We start from the raw sequence: 22,108 nt of genomic DNA on the forward strand, positions 1-22,108 counted from the left end.
AATAAAAATGGGAGGACTCAGGCTTGCTGATTTCTAAGGTTACTACTAAGCTTGACAAGTCCTGGTAGTGTGGTACTGGCATAAGAATAGACATAGATCAGCTACGTGTGTGGCTCACACCTGTAATCCCAGCACTTTGGGAGGCTGGATCGCTTGAGGCCAGGTGTTTGAGACCAGCCTGGCCAACATAGTGAAACCTGTATCTATATAAATAGATAGATAGATAGATAGATAGATATCGATTTTTTAATAACTATAGATCAATGGAATGGAATCGAGAGTCCAGAAATAAACCCCCATGCTTATGATCAATTGGGTTTTGACAAGGATACCAAGACAATTAAAGAGGAAAAGAATACTCTCTGAGACAAATGGTTCTGAGACAACTGAGATATCTATATACAAAAGGATGAAATTGGGTGGGTATGGTGGCTCATGCCTGTAATCCCAGCACTTTGGAAGGCTGGAGTGAGAGGATTGCTTGAGGCCAGAAGACAAGCCTGGGTAACACTGCAAGACCCCCATCTCTATAAAAAATCAGCTGGGCATGATGGCATGTGCCTGTAGTCCCAGCTATTCTGGAGGCTGAGGTGAGAGGATCGCTTGAGCCTAGGAGTTTAAGGATGCAGTGAGCTAAAGCTAAGATCGCACTCCAGCCTGGGTGATGGAGTGAGATCCTGTCTCTAAAAAGAATAAAATTGAGAATGTAATACAGAACACTTTTCAGCCATTTTTTAATGCTCTGCAGTTACTCAAAAGGTTAAACATAGACTTACCATATAACTCAGCAATTCTGCTTCTAGGTATATACCCAAGAGAGGTGAAGATGTACATCCACACTGAAATTGTACATGAATGTTCATGGCGCATTACTCGTAGTCGCCAAAAAGTATAAACAAAGAAGTGTCCATTAATTGATGAATAAAGAAAATGTGGTATATTTTTGGCAATATACAGGAATGAAAGGAATATTATTCATTATTTAAAAAGAATGAAGTACTGATACATGCCACAAAACGAATGAACCTTGAGAACATTATGCCAAGTGAAAGAAGCCAGACACGAAAGGCCACATATTGTCTGATCCTATTTATATAAAATGTCCAGAATAGGTAAATCCAGAGCACAAAGTGGGTTAAGGGTTGCCTAGGGCTGGAGGGTGTGGGAGTAAATGGGGATTAACTGCCAATGGTGCAGGGTTTCTTTCTGGGGTGATAAAAACGTTCTAAAATATGTTACAGTTATGGTTATACAACTTTGTGAATATATCATACTAAAAACCATGGAATTTTACACTAAAAATGGGTGAATTTGATCATATGTGAACTATATGATATACTCTTTAAAAAATATATTTAAATTCCTCTTATGTCTCCCTATTGATTAGAAGGAAAAGTTGCCACCTCTCTGACCCTTCTTCTGCAGCCACATCTCCCTCTGACCATAATCAAGAAGTACTCCTTGCATTTATGAACTCATGTCATTAGATCGGGCCCACCCAGATAAATCTGAGATAATCCTCACATCTTACAGGTCTTACCTATAATCATATCTGCAGAGTCCCTTATGGCATGGAAGGTGATGTATTCATAGGTTCTGGGAGATTAGGATGTTGACATTTTGAGGAACCATTATCCTGCCTATCATACCCTGTTTTATACTTCTTTCTATTGCATAAGAGTCTCACACATGTTGACAGATGGATGGAAAAAATATATTATGCAGGTACTAACAGCAGCAACAATGACAGCTAAAACTGAGCTATCTATACATCAGATAGAGTAGATTTAAAGGAGGAAAGCATTATTAGAATTAAAGAGGGAGTTTTCAAAATAATTATCCAGTCATAGAAGAGATTTTTAACATACCTCTCTCAGTAACTGATAGAGCAAGCAAACAAACAAAAATGTCCATAAAGATATAAAAGATTTGAACACCATAGTTAACAAACTTGACCTAAATGATATACAGAGCATTGAGCCCAACAACTTCAGACTACATATTTTTTACGTTGGTGCTTGGATAATTCATAGTACGTATTAGAAATGAAAATGTTGAATATCTGTTATTCAAAAGGTTATAAAAAAAATAACAAATTAAGCCCAAAGAAAATAAAAGGAGGGAAATAATAAAGATAAAAGAAGTTAATGAAATAGAAAACAAACATATTACAGATAGGATCTACAAGGCCAAAAGTTTGTTGTTTGAAAAGACTAATAAAATCAGGCCAGGTGCGGTGACTCACGCCTGTAATCCCAGCACTTTGGGAGGCCAAGGCGGGCGGATCATGAGGTCAGGAGTTCCAGACCAGCCTGGCCAACATGGTGAAAACCTGTCTCTACTAAAAATACAACAAATTAGCTGGGCATGGTGGCATGCGCTTGTAATCCCAGCGACTCAGGAGGCTGAGGCAGGAGAATTGCTTGAACTCCAGAGGCAGAGGTTGCAGTGAGCCAAGATCGCACCACTGCACTCCAGCCTGGGTGACAGAGCAAGACTCCATCTAAAAAGAAAAAAAAAAGACTAATAAAATCAATTAAACACTAGCAAAATGTATCTTGGAAAAAAATGAGAAGCATGAATTGCCAATATCAGGAATAAACAGGCAATATTACTACAGATGCTACAAACATTTAAAAGATAATACAAAACAAAAGTTCACATGTACTACACAAATTCCTAATAAAATACAAGTTATCAAAACTGACAAAGGGAGAAATAGAAGATCTAAATTGTCCTATACCTGCTCAGGAAATTAAATCAATAATTTCAAACCTCCCCACAAAGAAAACTCTAGGCCTAGATGGCTTTACCAACAAACTCTTTTTTATGGATGAATAGTATTCCATTGTGTCTATATATCACATTTTCTTTATCCATTCATCTATTGATGGACACTTAGGTTGATTCCATATCTTGACTATTATAAATAGTGTTGCAATAAACATGGAGGTGCAGGTATCCCTTTAGTATACTGATTTCCTTTCGTTTGGATAAATACCTAGTGGTGGGATTACTGCACTGTATGGTAGTTCTATTTTTAATTTTTTGAGGAACCTCCATACTGTCTTCCATAATACCTTTACTAATTTACACTCCCACCAACAGTACACACATACATTTTTAAAGCATAAAACAGTGCTATATATTATCCCTTGGCACATATGTATTCTGCATTTTAAAATGGCTGAAGGATGCACTGAAGTCACAATAGCAGCAGCCTCTAGAGGAGTAAATGAAAGGACAGGGTTTGAGGATAGGAACAAAGGAGACTTCAACTTCATTTTTATTGTCCAGTTTCTTTTATTTTTTTAAAAAAACGGTAAACATGGTAAAATGTTAACATCTGTTCATTTTGGGTGATGGCTCATAGGGTGTTAGTCATATTATTCTTTGTAATTTTCCCTTTGTTTAATTTCTCAAAATGAAAACAATAAAGTCAAGATAATAGTATCTTTCATAGTTTAGTCTTAGGCTTATTTATTGTTTAGGTATTTTATGTTCCTGTTTGTTTTAGGAAAAAAATGTGTATAAATATAAGTATAGATGAGATAGTTAAATTTCCTTTTTTTGTTTGTGTTCACAAAACATGCTTGTTTTATTTAACATTCTTTGGTATCAAAATGTGGCCTTCATACAAACTTGTGAGGAGTAAACCATGAGGGTTCACAGTTTTACCACAGTCTGTATGTTAGCAACCGTTTCCTGTGATAGACATGCTCATGCACCTCAAGTACTAGAAGTATCCATTTGTATTGGAGCCAAAATATCCGCAAGCAGAGAAACAAGAAGTCAAAAATATTTTCCTCTTTGGTGCTAAAGATTTGCTGCTGTGTGATTGTTGAGACTGAAGTTCTGAAAGCACCAGTGTTTGCTGGATCTGTCTCCAGCTTGTCTCTACAAGGTCATTTCCAAAAGACTGTCAAAAGAATGGCATGTCCCGCCTTTTCCACCACCGACACACCCTGCATGAAAACCCCAGGAGCACAGAAGTCCTGCTTGGGTGAGGATAAGGGCTCTCTCAAAGTCTATTATCAAAGGAAGGCAGACAGATGGGTTAACCACTCCAATGGAGTCTATACTTTTACAGACATATCACATATTATGACAATTAATTATTAGGCTGGTGGTTCAGCAACCTTTCGAAGTGATCCCAAGATGATTGCTGTGACCATATTTGAAAAGCTAACAGATGAATGTGGGCTTAAAACAGACTATATGTTATTCAGCTAGGCTTCAACCATAGGCATAGGTAGGAGTGAGGTGAGAGCCCTCGTGGACCCACCAGGGTCTTCCACAAGAGTAGAACTCTTGCCTTGTTCACTCCTTTCATAATCAGGCAAAGGAAGGAGTTATTCAAAAGAAGGAACTGAGCATGTTCAACCGAGACCCTTTTTGCTGTCCAATTTCCAGCCAGCCTGTCACCTGGATATATGTAAGCACTCTGGTCTGCTCTCGGCTGTGTGCTCTAAGGGAGCCCACTGGGTGTTCAGCAAGATCAATGGTGAGGGTTAAATCTTTCTAAGTCAAGGGTCAGTTACAAACAAGATCTCTCTGCTACAGATCTGAAGCTGTATTCTCTCCAATCAATTTTGTCAGTAACAAAAGCAGTATTTTTTGTTCCATCTGTCTATCTTCTACCTCTTAATTGGTTTCAAACTTAAGAGGTGGTAGAGATTAGTAATTGCTCCCCACAAAAGCAAAAAACCAACCTGATGATCAATTAAGATCTCAAAAATGATAAATTAATATAATCCATGATACCAGCCAAAAATTTGTATACCAAATTTATTCTTACCCCCATAGTTATCCTGTCTGAATAGTTAACTGAGCACTGCTCACTTTTAGATTCCTTAAGAGTTGTTAAAAAATAAGTCTTTGTACTCTATCATGGCATGCATGAACTCTCATAGCTTGAAACGACTGCATTAAAATGTACATTTTATAATTTCTTATACTATTTACATAGGTATAAGTATACACAGAAAATGTATTTAAATGTTTAACAGCCAAAAACAAAAACCAAAAAAAAGTCATTCTGCTGTAACAGAACACTGTTCTGCATATGGCTAGCTGTACATTGGCAGAACATAGCGATTTTAAGGATGAATTAGTGTTGTAATCTCTTTGGGATTTCCTTTATATTTGCGGTGGTTTATGACTGACATTTCATGTAACTATAGCTTTCTGTTTGGATTTAATAAAAGATTCATTTCTGTGGCAAGATACACATTTGCACTCCAGTGTTGAATAAAAGCTACTGTTCTGCAAGGGTATAAAATGCTGATTTATAACAACACGTTCCAATAACAGCGATCTAATTCTTTCAAACTATTTCTTCCCAGGTCCCAGGAACAGCATGGCTCCAGCAAAGGATGACTCTTCTCTTCCAGAATATTCAGCCTTTAACACATCTGTCCATGCTGCAATTAGACATGGAAATTGGAAACTCCTCACGGGCTACCCAGGTAGAGTCCTTAGCTTAGCAAACTTCCCTTCCCGTGGTAGACAAAGCAGGGCTGTGTCCTCAGGGCAGTATCTCCAGTCTATCTGCCCTCCTGGGATTTGATTCCCACGGCCATTTCTCTGGAAAGAGAGGACATTATCACTCTTGTTCTAACCGTTTCCCACCTCTTCCTCTGTGGCTCCTCCTCAAGGCCCCTAAGCCCTACCACTTACCTCACTTTGCTCAGATACCTGAAATCTTAATTTGTCTTTCTAATCTTTCATGATCCCTCCTGATATATGTCCTAGAAAGACAACTATTTATTCAGGGTTTTCTTTTCCCACTTGTAAGACTCCGCCTGTTCCCAATTACACAGCTTCCATCATTGTAATGGTGCAAGTAAGCTTTCCCAGTGGATCATCAAGGAGAAGCTTACTGAAGTAACAAATGCCTTTTGCAAAACATATCTCTGGGGCTGCTGAATGAGGAGATAGGAAGAAATGGTTTAACCTACTCGTCCTAACCAAAAAAAAAAAAAGAGAGAGAGAGAGAAAGACGGAGAGAATTAACTGTAGCAGGGGTGAAAGGAAGAAATGTCACTCTTATGCTTCATGGAAAATACGGATTTTAAATATATGTGGCCATCAAGCACAGCACATTTAGCTAACAAAGAGAGTCTCTGAGAGCTACACCCTCAACCAGTGGTATAGCTGGGGAAGGAGGTTGCTCCTCTGATTATATTCTCTAAGAGTAATATCTTTTCAATACTTTTAAAATATGTGGGATGATGGTTAAGGCTGTGATGTAATTAATCAATGTTTACAGTGAGAACATTTTTGGCGTTTGCAATATGACAAGTCTTTTTTGACTGGGATTGTCCCATGTATTGCAAGACCTTAGCATCACTAGCTCATGCACACTAAATGCCAGGAGTACCCCTATGCCCTAGTCCTTGTGACAAGGACATACACACATGCACACACGTTTCTGGGTGTCCTGGCTTGTGAAGCAGTGAGACATGTCTAGTTAAAGCACCAGAAGTCAAGTCTGAGAAGCATCTAGAGACAGCATCTAGGGCCACATCTTTTTATGTTTCCACACCCACAACCCAGTGCAGCCTTGGCCTCAGACTCCTTCCCTGAAATTAGAACCTGCCTCTGTGCTTCTCCCTCAGTAAACTGTTTTGTTTTCTTTGCTAGGCTGTGGTTACTGGTTCCCTCCACCGTCTCAATACAATGTTTCTGAGATACCCTCATCAGACCCACCAACCAAGACCCTCTGGCTCTTTGATATTGATCGGGACCCTGAAGAAAGACATGACCTGTCCAGAGAATATCCTCACATCGTCACAAAGCTCCTGTCCCGCCTACAGTTCTACCATAAACACTCAGTGCCCGTGTACTTCCCTGCACAGGACCCCCACTGTGATCCCAAGGCCACTGGGGTGTGGGGCCCTTGGATGTAGGATTTCAGGGAGGCTAGAAAACCTTTCAATTGGAAGTTGGACCTCAGGCCTTTTCTCATGACTCTTGTCTCATTTGTTATCCCAACCTGGGTTCACTTGGCCCTTCTCTTGCTCTTAAACCACACCGAGGTGTCTAATTTCAACCCCTAATGCATTTAAGAAGCTGATAAAATCTGCAACACTCCTGCTGTTGGCTGGAGCATGTGTCTAGAGGTGGGGGTGGCTGGGTTTATCCCTCTTTCCTAAGCCTTGGGACAGCTGGGAACTTAACTTGAAATAGGAAGTTCTCACTGAATCCTGGAGGCTGGAACAGCTGGCTCTTTTAGACTCACAAGTCAGACGTTCGATTCCCCTCTGCCAATAGCCAGTTTTATTGGAGTGAATCACATTTCTTACGCAAATGAAGGGAGCAGACAGTGATTAATGGTTCTGTTGGCCAAGGCTTCTCCCTGTCGGTGAAGGATCATGTTCAGGCATTCCAAGTGAACCACCCCTCTTGGTTCACCCCTTACTCACTTATCTCATCACAGAGCATAAGGCCCATTTTGTTGTTCAGGTCAACAGCAAAATGCCTGCACCTTGATTGTGGCTTTTAAAATAAAGAAATGTGTTTTTATCGTAATTTATTTCCCCCCAGCCATTGCTCACTCTGTCTAGACTTCCTGCCACTTCCAATTCTTCTGTGGCTTTTCCTGCCTTTCCTTTTGACCTCAGTAGTCCTATCCCTGGGAAGACCACTTTGCTTCTCTACCTGAGCACCCCTGATTTCTGGAACGCTGCTGAGCCCTGCCTTACTTTTGCCCCTAGGGCTGAAGCTAGAGGCCTCCCCGTAATAGGCGGTGGAGTTGCTCTGTGAGGATGTTCATGGTAGACACTAAGAGGGCTGGGTGGGAGATGCTTGGCTCTGTGGCATCTGTTCAGCGAGGCTTTTCCTATATTGCATGGAGTTAGTCATTGTGATTGTAGCTTTATCTCATAATATATTAAGACTTGCACTGCTATTTACTAGCAGTGAGAAGAAACCTCAGGAAAGGATATGAAAAAGCAAGTGGCCAGTGTCTGGGATACTGGGCCTTGGTAAAGCAGAGGAGGGCACACCCACAGTCCTCTTATTCTCGGTTTTACTGCTTGTTTTGAGGTTCTGGGGTCTGGCAAAGAGGATGCAGTTTGGCCTGCAGCCCTTTCTCAATCCCACTAATTCTTACTAATGTGGAACAGTCCATATTAGCTCCAGAGAGTGTCACACCCAGAGAAATGTGTGCAAAAATGATACTCTTTTCTGCATTAGCCTCACCATTTTGTTCACCAATGCTTGGAACACTGCCTGAAGGCACTCAATACATTTTTTAATTTTTATTTTATTTTTAATTTTTTATATCTTTTTGAGACGATCTCACTCTGTCACCAGGTTGGAGTACAGTGGCACAATCACAACTCACTGTAGCCTCAAACTCCTGGGCTCAAGTGATTCTCCCACCTCAGGCACCCAAATAGCTGGAACTACAGGCATATACCGCCACACCCAGCTAATTTTATTTTTTGAAAAGACAAGGTTCCCTATGTTGCCCAGCTGGTCTTAAACTCCTGGGCTCCAGCAATTCTCCCAGCTTGGCCTCCGAAAGTGCTGGGATTACAGGCGTGAGTCACCATGCCTGGCCTCAGTTTTTAAAACAAATGAATAAATGGACAAATGAGTAAATGAGAAAGTCTCACACCATGAAAGATGCTAGTCCAATGAGCTGAATACAGAGGTAATATAAATGTCTTCCAGCTGTTGCTTTTCTGTTCTCAAGCTGCCCCTCCTGGGGTAGGAGCGTAATCTACATCACTGGGCAGTCACAGGACACTCTATAGCAAGGTTGTAGCGTCCTCTCCAGTGGGGGGAGAAAAGGAACTGTGCCTACCAAAGGTACTCTCTTGTCAGCAATTTCCATTTCTATTCTTTATGGGACACTAGAAACTAAAAGCAACAAATAATCTGATATAAGTCCTTGTATAGTCATCCTTCAATTCAGTAGCAATATTTTCTGGTCACTACTAACCTGTATTGTATTAAAATGAGACTATTGGAAGGAAATGGTGCTAAAACTAATAACATCTCTTACCAACCTTTACCCAACTCCTGGGTTGGCAAACAGCTGACCAAACTGCCATCACCTCCCACTTGGAAGTGTATGGCTGACAGCATGAAATAGCTGAGCCCAGATGTTCCTTCTGCATCCTCCGAATCCCAGGGCTGGGTGTAGGTAGCCGTTGGAGGCCATCGCTACAGGGCACCTATCTGTTATCGCTGCTGTCCTCCCAACAGCTGTCTCCAGTTCTAGTTCCTTGGTTTTCAGGCACAGTGGGGGATGTTCTGCACCCAGTGGACTTCAAAAGAGTTTGAAGACTTAATTTTTTGTAAAACAAGTACTTGAGATTTTGGTTTATCCATAATAGAATGTATCTCATTAGATTCCCTGATTCTGTATAAGAATGTGAAAAGATTGATATATGGTTGTTAGAAATAATGTTATTTCTTTCCAATTTTTTTTTTTTTTTTTTTGAGATGGAGTCTCGCTCTGTCACCCAGGCTGGAGTGCAGTGGTGTGATCTCGGCTCACTGCAGCCTCTAACTCCCAGGTTCAAGCTATTCTCCTGCCTCAGCCTCCCAAGTAGCTGGATTACAGGCATACACCACCATGCCTGGCTATGTTTTGTATTTTTCGTAGAGATAGGGTTTCACCATGTTGGCCAGGCTGGTCTCAAACTCCTGACCTCAAGTGATCCACCCACTTCAGCTTCCCAAAGCACTGGGATTACAGGTGTGAGCCACTGTGCCCGGCAAATTTTTTTACCTTTACAGAAGGTTTTGCTTATTTAATTGTGAGCTCATTTTTCTTTGTTACTACATGATTATTCCAGATTTGGGGGACAAAATAAAATTAATCTTTTAAAATGTGTCAGCCATATGTATGGGGCTTCCATTTGGGGTGATGAGAAAGTTCTGGAACTAGATAGTGGTCATGGTTATACAACATCATAAATGCAATTACTGCCACTGAATTGTATATTTTAAAGTGGTTAAAATGTTAAATTTTATGTTTTATTACAATTTTTTAAATGTGTCAACCAACTTTATGGTACATAAATTATATCTCAGTAAAGCTGTTAAATAAATAAATATAAAAATTTTAGAACTAAAAAAAGTGTCAATCATTGCCCTAAGAATATAAACTATAAAATAAGGTATTAGAGGGAGGTCAAGGAAGGGTAGGAGTGAAAACAAAGTGACAGTAAAAGAGAGTATTAGCTCTCTATTGCTGCGTAACAAATTACCCCAAAACTTAGCAGCTTAAAACAATAAACATTCATAACTTCACACATTCTATGAGGGTAAGGACACTGGGAGTGGTTTAGCCCAGTGGTTCTGGCTCAGGGTCTCTCGTGAGATTGTTGTCAAGCAGGCCTGTGGTCATCCGAAGACTTGAGTGGGGCCGTAGGATCCACTTTTAAGCTGACTCACTCACAAGGCTCTTGGCTGGAGGCCTCAGCTCCTTGCCATGTGGGCATCTCCACAGGCTGCTTGGATGTCCTCACACATGGCAGTTAACTTCCTCCAGAGCAAGTAAACAGGGAGCCACAGGGCCTTTCATGACCTAGTCTCTAGAGGTGTACACTGTCACTTATACCATTTTTCTATTTGTTAGAAATGAGTCACTAAGGCCAGCCCATATTCTAGGGGAGGAAAATCTTACTTTTCAAAGGGACTGTCAGATTTGTGGACTTATTTCACATCACATCAGAGGAAAATGGTCTCGTTTGGCCTCCTGGGAATAGATTGTCAAGTCCACATGCATTTATCAAATGCTGCTATTTGAAAAGAGATGGTAGAAAAAGCATTCAACTTTGCTATTTAGCAGTAGACTAACCATGAACAAATCACTTCGTCCTCTCTGTGCCTCGGTTTTTTTCCTGGTAAAGCGATGGGTTGAATTAGATAATTGCTAAAGTCTCATATCCCTAGTGTCCAGAACAATGCCTGGCACACAGATATTCTATAAATGTTGGTTGATTGGCTCTCAAATGACTGAAATCCAATGGGAGGATGTGAAATAATACTGTGCTAAAAAAAATAGCCTGAGATTTTCTAAACTCATTTCCTAAATCTCATTTTCTAAAAGTATTCTAATAAAAGCTAATTTTTTTGAGTGCTTACTATATGCCAGGCATTGTACTAGCTGCTTTAAAAAGAGTATCTTGTTTAACATAATTTTTTTCTTGCTTTTTTTTTTTTTTTTTTTTTTTTTTTTGAGACAGGGGTCTTGCTCTGTCACCCAGGCTGGTCTCAAACTCCTGCACTCAAGAAATCCTCCCACCTCAGCCTCCCAAAGTGCTGGGATTATAGGTGTGAGCCACCATACCCAGCCTTTAATATAATTTTTAAATAACTGGAAGTAATGTTTACATTCATTCACTCTTAATTGTAAAAGGCTTACTTGGTTTTCATCTCTTCCATTTTTTCAATAGCCAATCTTTGTTCAAGTGTAAAATGATTTATGTCAAGAAAATAACCAAAATGGGCTTGTAAGCATAAACATTTGTGAATGAAACATTTTAAATGATGCAGAGGAATTCACTATTTGAAGAAACCTTTTTGTAAATCTTTTTGTAAATGCAAATTTTTGCTTTTGTATTTCCAAATTCTAAATACATTGACTTCGGTTTCCTAAATTGAGGTTTTGCTGCACAGGTTTTCCTGAAGAAGGACTCATACCCATGTATCAGGTGCTGGGGAGGAGGTATAGTGACCAGAGAAATGATACAAACAAAACTAAAGGCATGGCCCCTGCACCTAAGAGGCTTACAACCTAATTCTATGATATAAAGTTCTTTTCAGCTTAAGTGTTTTTAAGAAAATTGGCCAGGTGCAGTGGCTCACACCTGTAATCCCAACATTTGGGGAGTCTGAGGCGGGAGGATCGCTTAAGCCGAGGAGTTCAAAACCAGCCTGGGCAACATAGTGAACCCCCGCCATCTCTACAGAAAAATTTAAGAATTAGCTGGGCATGTTGGTGCATGCCTGTAGTTCCAGCTACTTGGGAGGCTGAGGTGGGAGGATTGCCTGGGAGGTCGAGGTTGCAGTGAGCCATGATCACACCACTGCACTGCCGCCTGGATAAGAGTGAGACCCTGTCTCAAAAAAAATAAAAATAAAATGCCAGCTGTATTAGTCCAGGTTCTCTAGAGGGACAAGACTAATAGGATAGATGGATATATGAAAGGGAGTTTATTAGGAGAATTGAGTCACATGATCACAAGGTAACGCCCCACAATAGGCTGTCTGCAAGCTGAGGAGCAAGGAAGCCAGTCCGAGTCCCAAAACCTCAAAAGTAGGGAAGCCAAGAGCCTCTGGCAAATCACAGGTATAGGTCCAAGAGTCCAAAAGCTGAAGAACTTGGAGTCTGATGTTTGAGGGCAGGAAGCATCCAGCACGAGAGAAAGAGGGAGGCCAGAAGACACAGCCAGTCTAGTCCTTCCATGTTCCTCTGCCTGCTTTTATCCTAGCTGCACTGGCAGCTGATTAGATGGTGCCCACCCAGATTGAGTGTGTGCCTGCCTCTTCCAGTCCACTGACTCAAATATTAACCTCCTTCGGCATCACCCTCACAGACACATGCAGGAACAATACTTTGCATGCTTCAATCCAATCAAGTTGATACTCAATATTAACCATCATACTGGCCGATACTAAATATATTGAAATAATTATTATCCTTTGCAGTGACCACTTAAACTTTAAAACCTACTTTTTGTTCAAGTAGAGAATAGTCATATTGTGTATAGACTGGTTCCTGCTGAAAAGCCCTGACCATCCCTGCTACCCAGGTGGATTCAGATGGTATAGAAGTAACCACCACATCTCTTGTACCTTTGCCCTGGTGCCATGGGAGCCACCACCAGGATGGCAGAAGAGGAGAGCGGCAACTCCCTGGGCCTGACATCAGGGATTTGTGGCCATCAGGAAGCTGGAGAGATGTTTTCATTCTCAAACTAATTCACCAAAGTCACCAGTCATTGACTGCACTTCAGATATTTCATTTAATCACCTTTATTACTTTTCTGACAATAGAGATAATACATATTACTATTACAATTTTTAAAAATATAGAAAACATAACAAAATTAAACAATCCGTAAACCACCACCTGGAGACAGCCATCGTGAACCTTTACACCCCTGTAACAAGACAGTAATTAAGTGGCCCCTTCCCAGGTTGGTTTTCAAATCCCACTGTGCCCTGCTGAGCCCTCTTAGAGATTCAAGATGGTAGATAAATAAAATGTCAGTCTTCAGGAAATCTTCCTTTTAATCTCATTAATGAGGTCCAGATGTTCCCAGGATATTGACTCCAAAGGGCCGTGGTTTCACACTCACACCCCACCCTGTGCTAACTCTCCTCCACAGGCCTCAGGAGGGGGCCTGGACACCGAGGGGCCAGTGTGTGATCATTCGGGCCAGTGTGTGATCATTCATGCCAGCAAGGAAGGGACTCTGCCTCTAGTGCAGACCAGAGCCTTGCAGAGCCAGACAGAGGAGATAAACACGCACGCTCCTCCTTCCTCGGGAAAACAGGTAAACAGGATTTACTGGGCTTTTATTTGCATTAAATGAATCGAAGTTTAGATTTGCCCTTTATGTCAACATTTTATAGGTGAAATCATTCAAGCTCATGCTGTAACATGCACTGGGTGAAGATAAAGGCACCCAAGCCCGGCCAGACCCCAGCAGGGGGTGAGGGGGCATTTGATGAGCCCCTGCTCCCAGGATGCTCACTTGCAGCGGAGCACAAACGTGAGGCTTGGACAGGAGGAGAAGGACCCAGGACAGGATGGGAAAGCAGAGGGGCTCACCAGTCAGAGGAACGCTGCGTGAAGCCCAGCAAGGAAACCTACATTGTCTTAATTTTTGTTTTTTGTTTTTTGGGTTTTTTTGTTTGTTTTGTTTTGTTTTGTTTTTGAGACGGAGTCTTGCTCTGTCGCCCAGGCTGGAGTGCAGTGGCGCCATCTCTGCTCACTGCAAGCTCTGCCTCCCTGGTTCACGCCATTCTCCTGCTTCAGCCTCCCGAGTAGCTGGGATTACAGGCGCCCACCACCACGCCCGGCTAATTTTTTGTATTTTTAGTACAGACGGGGTTTCACTGTGTTAGCCAGGATGGTCTTGATCTCCTGACCTCGTGAGCCACCACGCCCAGCCTGTTTTCGTTTTTTACCCACATGAGAGCTATGAATTCTTTCTGTATAAAGTATTTCTAAAGGCAAAACCTTTGATTAGCATGTACTCTGGATCTGTTAGGGAAGCAGCCGGTTTGGTTTGAAAAGGTTATTTGGACCGGGCACGGTGGCTCACACCGGTAGTTCCAGCACTTTGGGAGGACGAGGCGGGAAGATAGTTTGTGCCCAGGAGTTTGAGACCAGCCTGGGCAACATGGCGAAACCCTATCTCTACAAAAAATGTATGTATAAAAATTAGCCGGGCGTGGTGGTGCATGCCTGTGGTCCCAGCTATTTGGGAGGGTGAAGTGGGAGGATCACTTGAGCCTGGAAGGTCGAGACTGCAGTGAGGTGAGAGTACATCACTGCACTCTGACAGCCTGGATGACAGAGCAAGACTCCATCTCAAAAAAAAAAATAAGAAAAAATAAAAGGTTACTTGTTGGGGCTTCATAATAGGGCATCTGGTTTTCCTTGGTTCTTAGGCCAGAGCATGAATGAAAGTGTTTGGCTTTAACTCATACAGGTGATGGAAATATGGGGCCCCCCACATCCAGGACTCCAGGACAAGGATAAAGGTTCGTCTCAGTGGGACCTGCAGTTCTATCACTGAGGTCCACAGATGCTCCTTCCCCGCCCAAAAAAGCAGCTGGAGCGCCACAGGCAGCCAGGGCCAGCGGGATGCCAAGCGATCTCAGAGGTTCTGCAGCCCCCCAGCAGCCCCTCCCAGCCCCACCTCAGACTGCTGGGGCCCATGCAGGCCTTTTCGTCAGTGGGGGTCTTACCATGGTGCCTTTCCTTAAATTGATATTCTTTACTTATTCTAGTATTTCAAAGGAATGCTTTTTTATTACCATGATAAAAGAAATACCTCTATCATTGATAATCACAAAAGTAGACACAGTAATATGTATTGTTCTTAAACTTGAGCTAGGAACTGTTTCCAGCATGGAAGGAAAGAAAGAGAATAAAGAGTGAATCACTTGTCACTGTAATTCAATGTCAGTAATGTCAGGTGTATGACTTGGCAACACTGCCCTAGAGACAAGGAAATGTTTCTGGGGCAGGCACGCTGGCTCTGATGTGCCCAGGCCCGACGCCTTGTGCTGGGTGGTGCTCCGTGGTGACTGGCGACTTCACTTCCTGATGCACTACTCTCCCCTCCGCCTGTCATTTCCTCCAAGAAGAATCACAGCTGCACTTTTTTTTCTAACAGTTTGTTTTGCTCGTGTGCCTGGAGACCCCAAAGCAAGGGAAGAATTCTAAATGAGTGAAATGTATAAACACGATAAGAAATCAACATACACATCCTCTGCGAGACAGTAGAAAATCATAGGATCCAACCAAAGGAAGAAGCCAGGAAAGTCAATAAACAAGTTGGTAGAGATGCAATAGACAGAGATGAAATGTTTAGAAGAAATAACTCAATACTGAGAGGAGGAAGAAAGAAACAACACGTAAGTTTCTTGGGTTAAGAAGTTCCCTGATTACATCAGTATAGTGTGGGAAGTAAAAAAAAGAACAAAAGAAGTTCCCTGAGTCAGGTTCTGATCCCCTTTCTCTACCTTAATTTCCAAGGTTGTGTGAAAGGAAAAGAAAAACTGGGACCCTAATTCACTATACCAGAAGAAAAAAAAAACTAAGCTGAAAGCTGACTCATGCAGAAACTGCCTTTTCTTCTGTTCCTAAGCAGATAAAGCTAAGCTACAGATAAAAGGTTAAATATCTTCACAGGTTCACCTTATCGGTAAAGTGCCAATTTACTGAGCTTGAGACGAATACATAATTGACTATTGTCCTACCTGATCCTTTTTCTTGCAACATGTGGATTTCCATACCCTCCCTCTTTCTTCTCCAGCCTGCTTTTCCCCTTTAATTGTTTTTGTTTTTTGACTGGATCTTGCTCTGTCACCCAGGCTAGAGTGCAGTGGCACGATTTTGGCAAACTACAACCTCTGCCTCCCAGGTTCAAGCAATTCTCCTGCCTTAGCCTCCTGAGTAGCTGGGATTACAGGTGTGCGCCACCATGCCCAACTAATTTTTGTATTTTTAGTAGAGATGGGGTTTCACCATATTGGCCAGGCTGGTCTCAAACCCCTGACCTCAGGTGATCCACCTGCCTCAGCCTCCGAAAGTGCTGGGATTACAGGCATGAGCCACCACACCCAGATTCCCCTTTAAATATTGAAGCCATCTCTCAAAATTATCTTTGGAGAAAGGCACAAACCCCAGACCATTTCTTTGATTCCGTGCTTTTTGCTTCTGGGCATGTCCTTAACCTTGGCAAAATAAACTTCTAAATTGATTGAGACCTGTCTCAGATACTTTTTGGTTTACAATTATAATCTATGGTCCCCTGGATCATAAGGGCCCTTCCTATACTCCAGGAAACTCAGTGTTACTAATACCTAGAAATTGCCCCTTTTCTGTCTCATCAGCCAGCCCATAGCCCCTGGGTGCCCACGTGGCCTCACCTGGCCCCAGTTCACCACAGCCTCTTTGGATTCTGTGGTTTAACTCATCAGATGTGCCATATCTTGCTAATTACAGGAGCAAGGTAAGGAACTAACCTTTACTGAGGACGCATTATCGGCCAGACACTACTGACTCTTACAGTGGCCACTAAACCCTTCACAATAATATCTACTCTTTAGATAAATGTTTTTGCCATTTTAGAAATTATGTTGCGTGAAGTCACTCGGCCAGTAGCATTGGAATTGGAGCCCAGACTCAAAGCTCTTAACTCAAAGCCCCCGCTCTGTTCTCCCGCTCATGGTTGGACCCCTAGCCCTTGGCCCCCTTCCCTTGCCTTTGACCTGCCCCTCAAAGGACTGAGGATAATTTGTAGGAAATCCTGTTCAAGCAATCTATGATCCAGGTAATCTGTGGTGAGTGATGGCCAAAGCTAGAGTTGAAGAAGAACACCAGCATGACAAAGGCATGTGAGGAGTGGGGGCGGGGAAGCCAGGGAGGGGGCTGGCTTCTTGGTTCAGCCAAGAAGCAGCAACAACTAAAGAGGGAGACATAGTAGGATGAAATGCTAATTAGTGGCTTCCGGGATTTTACAAATATCTTTAAATTTAGTGATGTTTTTCATATACTTCACATGAAAATTGCCTCCCCACACACAGGTCACAGAAGTTGGTGGCCATCTGTGCCATCTTCCCAGGGAAATTGCAGACAAAACCAACAGCACAGTGCTGATATGAAGAACAGATGAAATTTACAGGTGGGTTCATAAAGTATCACTACAGCTTCTGATGAGAGTGCTGGCTTGAGAACGGAATGAATGTTGTATCTAGTTCTATGACCAGTTGACATCAGCTGTTATTTAATCTGTAGTTACAGTCAGGTACCGTCTTGCTGAATTCTGGAGGAGGAGGAGGTGATTTCTACTAGCAACGTAGACTGTTCTCTTGGCTACAAAGTCAATAGGTCCTTACATTCTGTGGTTAGGGCTCTGAGGTGAAGAGTAACAAATACTTCAGATACAAAGAATATTTCTGAAAGTTCTGTTTGTAATGATTTATTTCTGGGGATTGGGATGAACAAAAGTGTTGGCCTGGATATGTGGACTTTCTTATAAAGAATATTGCTTTGTGAGGATCTCTGTTTTGGGGTGTTTTTGTTTTGTTTTGTTTTTAGATGGAGTCTTGCTCTGTCACCCTGGCTGGAGTGCAGTGGCGCGATCTCAGCTCACTGCAACCTCCACCTCCTGAATTCAAGCGATTCTCCTGCCTCAGCCTCCCAAGTAGCTGGGACTACAGGCACATACCACCATGCCTCCGGGTTTCACCATGTTGGCCAGGCTGGTCTGGGACTCTTGACCTCAGGTGATCCACCTACCTCAGCCTCCCAAAGTGCTTGGATTACAGGTGTGAGCCACTACACCTGGCCAAGGATCTATCTTTGAAAAGAGGAACAAAAACTATGTTTAGGTTCAGATAGCATGTTTTGGATTAATACATAAATTAGAGGACTCTCTACTGGTCAACACAACCTGGTTAGAAAAATACATTGATGGCTAAACTGGCAACATTGTTGCCCCATGTAGCTGGGGCCAGGCATGGTGATTCATGCTTGTAATCCCAGCACTTTGGGAGCCCGAGGCTGGCAGATCACTTGAGGTCAGGAGTTCGAAACCAGCCTGGCGAACATGGCGAAACCACATCTCTACTAAAAATACAAAAATTAGGTGTGGTGGTCCATGCCTCTAATCCCAGTGACTCAGAAAGCTAAGGAAGGAAAATCACTTGAACCCGTGAGATGGAGGTTGCAGTGAGCTGAGATCGCGTCACTGCACTCCAACCTTGGTGAGAGAAAGACTTTATCTCAAAAAAAAAAAAAAAAAGTTAAGTGGCGAAGCCAGAGTCATTATGTCCACCACCCCTCTTACTGTTTGGGATGAGGCAAAGTCCCTGCTTCTCAGGCAACAGTTTTGGGGAGTCATCTCCTGAAGACAGGACCTGACTGGGGCTGCTGTGGGCTTCCGCTGATGGTGCTTTTAGAATATGTCATCCCGGCTGGGGCGCGGTGGCTCATGCCTGTAATTTTAGCACTCTGGGAGGCCAAGGTGGGTGGATCACGAGGTCAAGAGATCGAGACCATCCTGCCCAACATGGCGAAACCCCATCTCTACTAAAAACACAAAAATTAGCTGGGTGTGGTGGTGGGTGCCTGTAGTTCCAGCTACTCAGGAGGCAGAGGTAGGAGAATCGCTTGAACCTGGAGGCAGAGTTTGCAGTGAGCCAAGATCGCGCCACTGCACTCCAGCCTGGATGACAGAGCGAGACTCTATCTCAAAAAAAAAAAAAAAAAGAGAGAATATGTCATCCTGGTGATCACCCCAGTCCAAAACATCTAGTTACTAAGCAAAGCCAAACTAGGTCCAGCTAACCCATCCCCAGATGGCGGGAGACAGCCTCTCTTGGGACAGGGATGGCATTGAGCAGTAAGCAGTGGGTGCCATTAGCCCTTCCCTTTGTTACTAAGGTTTTATCCATAACATCGTCAGTGAGTAGAGATTGACCTTACTTTTACCAGTACTTATTATACATTTTTAAGATTCTTGCTGGATTGACAGACTTTAAAATGTTAATTTGTGTTTCTTTCACTGCCAGATGTTTGCACTTTTCCATGTGTTTATTGACCCCCATGGCTCTTTCCTGAGTGGCCTGACCAGCCCTCTCCCCCAGTCTCCTGGGCCCCATAGTAGAGGGAGCAGAAGAGGGTGGGAAGGAGCCCCAGCTGGGAGGAGACAGAAAGGAAAAACCAGCCATTGTTTGAACCTGAACCCTCGTCCCAGGCTGGCTACCAGTCCTCCTGTTCCAGGTGGGCATTCTGAGCACACAGCTGTCTCTGATTTCTATTTTGTGTCTGGAATTGTGGCAGGAGGTGAGGAAAAATGAAGAGGTAGCCAGAGAATAGTCAAGGTCCTTTTCCTTTCTATGGACAGAGCCAAAGTGAGACTTGTGAGCACATTGGAAAGGCTACTCACTTGGTGATCCTTCAAAGTGATCTTTTTTTTTTTTTTTTTTTTTGAGACAGAGTTTCACCCTGTCATCCAGGCTGGAGTGCAGTGGCACAATCGTGGCTCACTGCAACCTCTACCTCCCAGGTTCAAGCAGTTCTCCTGTCTCAGCCTCCTGAGTAGCTGGGATTACAGGCACACAGCACCACACCCAGCTAACTTTTGTATTTTTAGTACAGAAGAGGTTTCACCATGTTGGCCAGGCTGATCTCAAACTCCTGACCTCAGGTGATCCACACACCTCAGTCTCCCAAAGCGCTGGGATTACAGGCATGAGCCACTGCACCTGGCCAATGTTCTTTTAATGTTGGGACATTAATATTGGAATAAGGGCCCTGCTGGGAAAAGCTAGAGAGGGAAGGCCACTGGGCGCTGCCCAGTCCTTGCCCTCTGATCCAAGCACACAGGTCTTGTCCCAGTTGGAACACCCTTTGGCAAAAGGAAAGCCCTACAGATAATTGACTGCCTTTTTTAGAAAGCAATTTAACAACCACTTATTTCTTACTAAGAGTAGCCCTTGGGACCATCTCACCCTCACTGCCAAGGGTCTTACTCCACCCAACCCCACACAGGCTTTCCCTGAGAGGGGTTCTGAGGATCTCTGGGGATGGTGCTTTGATGCCTTCTGGCCCTTCTACTTGGGTTGGCCCATCCCTGAGTCTGGATCAGTTCTGGGAACCCCTGAGCCCCTTTTCTTTTGAGCAAGGCTCAGTGCAGGAGGTCATGCCTTCTGTATAAACACCTTATTATAATGAAAACTTTCATTCAATTTTTAGCCTTCCTTTTCCAGTATGAATAATCCCAGTTTCTTTCATCTGAACTCCTGAACCTCCTTCAGCTCTTCCAGTCCACCAGCACCCTCGTGATTCTGGGCCTTAACATAGGTGAGTCCCTTGGTGCAGTTCATTCTTCTCTTTTCTCTTTGCTTGACTAACTCATCCTTCAGGTTTAAGCTGAAAGGCCCCTTTCCCTGGGAAGGTTTTCCTAACCCCGCTGAACTGGAATGGGAGTTCCTGACTCACGCATCTCCCATAGGAGTGGTCATCACACTGTATTGTTAATCAGTAGAAATGGCCCATGTCTGCTTTGTTTCATGGAATATCTGCCTCAGAGCAGGGCTTGGCTTAGGTAATACTAGTAGGATGAGTGTTCGATTTGTTGAATTCCAAGGACCTAACCACCTTCTGATTTTAGGATGACATTTTAGTCCTTGATTTCCCTCTGGTTCTTGTTCCAAACCCTGACGTTCTGCCTGCAGACCCTGCATTCTCAGCCTCCAGGCAGCTCCACCCTGCTGCCTGCTCCAGGGAAGTCTGTATCTGGAGCTTCAAAGGGCTTGTTCTCTATTAGCTGGGAGGGCTTCAGCGCATTCGTCAAATCAGGGCGAACTATTACACTATCCAGACTCCTGGCAAGTTTTGTTTACCCTGGGATCTCCTCCAAGATATAAGCTTATGGCTTCAAACACTTTTTATGGTCTCCAGATTTGAACAGACTCAGATTTTCCCCCTTCATCTTCCAATCCTTCCCTAAGATTTTCCCCCTTCGTTTGTTCATGCTTTTTTACAAATGCTTTTCCATGTGTGACTTCCCTGCAGAAAACTGGCTCCATCACTCATACCTGGTGCTGAGATTAGTCTTGCAAATGCCGAGGACTAGTTACAAAGGGCAGGTGATGTGCTTCCTGATGCTGTTTAGTTATCAATCCATGTTTACAGAGGCGTTCCTTCTTCCACAGGGTGGGTGTGGGTGTTCTTTTGATTTAGACACAGTGAAGATAAACTAGTGGTTTCCTTAAGGAAAGTGAAGTTGGAAAAAAAAATGTAAGGCAGGAGTTGAGGTTAAAGAAGACACAAGCTTGGTCTCCTATGTGTAGACTAAGATAGCTTGAGTCTTGGTCATCACAGAGGCCAAACTCGTCTTGGCACCTCCCTTACCTTCCCTTTCAGAACCTTCCAATTGCTTCTGGGTTCTGTGGCTCAACATATTCCCCCCGGTTATCCATGTCTCCTGCGTACTCTGCCCGCTCCAGTTAGTCCTTGCCTCCAACTTAGCTGAGAGCCATTTAAAGTATGCCACCTCCCTGGATGCTGGCAGAGGTTCCTGGTTATCCCAGTATTCAATATCTAAGCCCCAAAGTCATAAGGTGGCATGGGGAAGCAGAAGTTGTTACAGCACAGTGTTGACTGATGAACTTACCTGCCATTTATAAAAGGTATCCAAATGCAAACACCCCATCCTCGTTAAACTTGCCTCCTCCCTCTAGCCGGCCGCCTCATGCTCCTTGTCAGCCATCCTCCCACTGATTTCCCAGCGCTGTAACAATACAGAAATATGACGCAAAGCAAATGCACTTTTTTTATGCAGTGGGCAGTGAAGTTAGAGAACTACTCAATCATGGGTAAGCCCATGGA

At 43.1% G+C, this 22,108-nt stretch overlaps 1 protein-coding gene across 1 annotated transcript in view; it reads left to right on the plus strand.

Moving 5' to 3' along the window:
• The window catches only part of ARSB (arylsulfatase B), a 208,582-nt gene extending 198,483 nt beyond the window's left edge, over positions 1-10,099 (plus strand). Inside the window, exons 7-8 of the mRNA XM_034959909.4 lie at positions 5,346-5,468; positions 6,646-10,099. Of these exons, the coding sequence (XP_034815800.1) occupies positions 5,346-5,468; positions 6,646-6,911 (389 nt within the window). The 3' untranslated portion in view covers positions 6,912-10,099. The remainder of the gene's footprint in view (positions 1-5,345; positions 5,469-6,645) is intronic.
• The last annotated feature ends 12,009 nt before the right edge of the window (positions 10,100-22,108 follow it).

The sequence above is a fragment of the Pan paniscus genome, chromosome 4 (assembly GCF_029289425.2).
Source record: "Pan paniscus chromosome 4, NHGRI_mPanPan1-v2.0_pri, whole genome shotgun sequence".
NCBI lineage: Eukaryota > Metazoa > Chordata > Mammalia > Primates > Hominidae > Pan > Pan paniscus.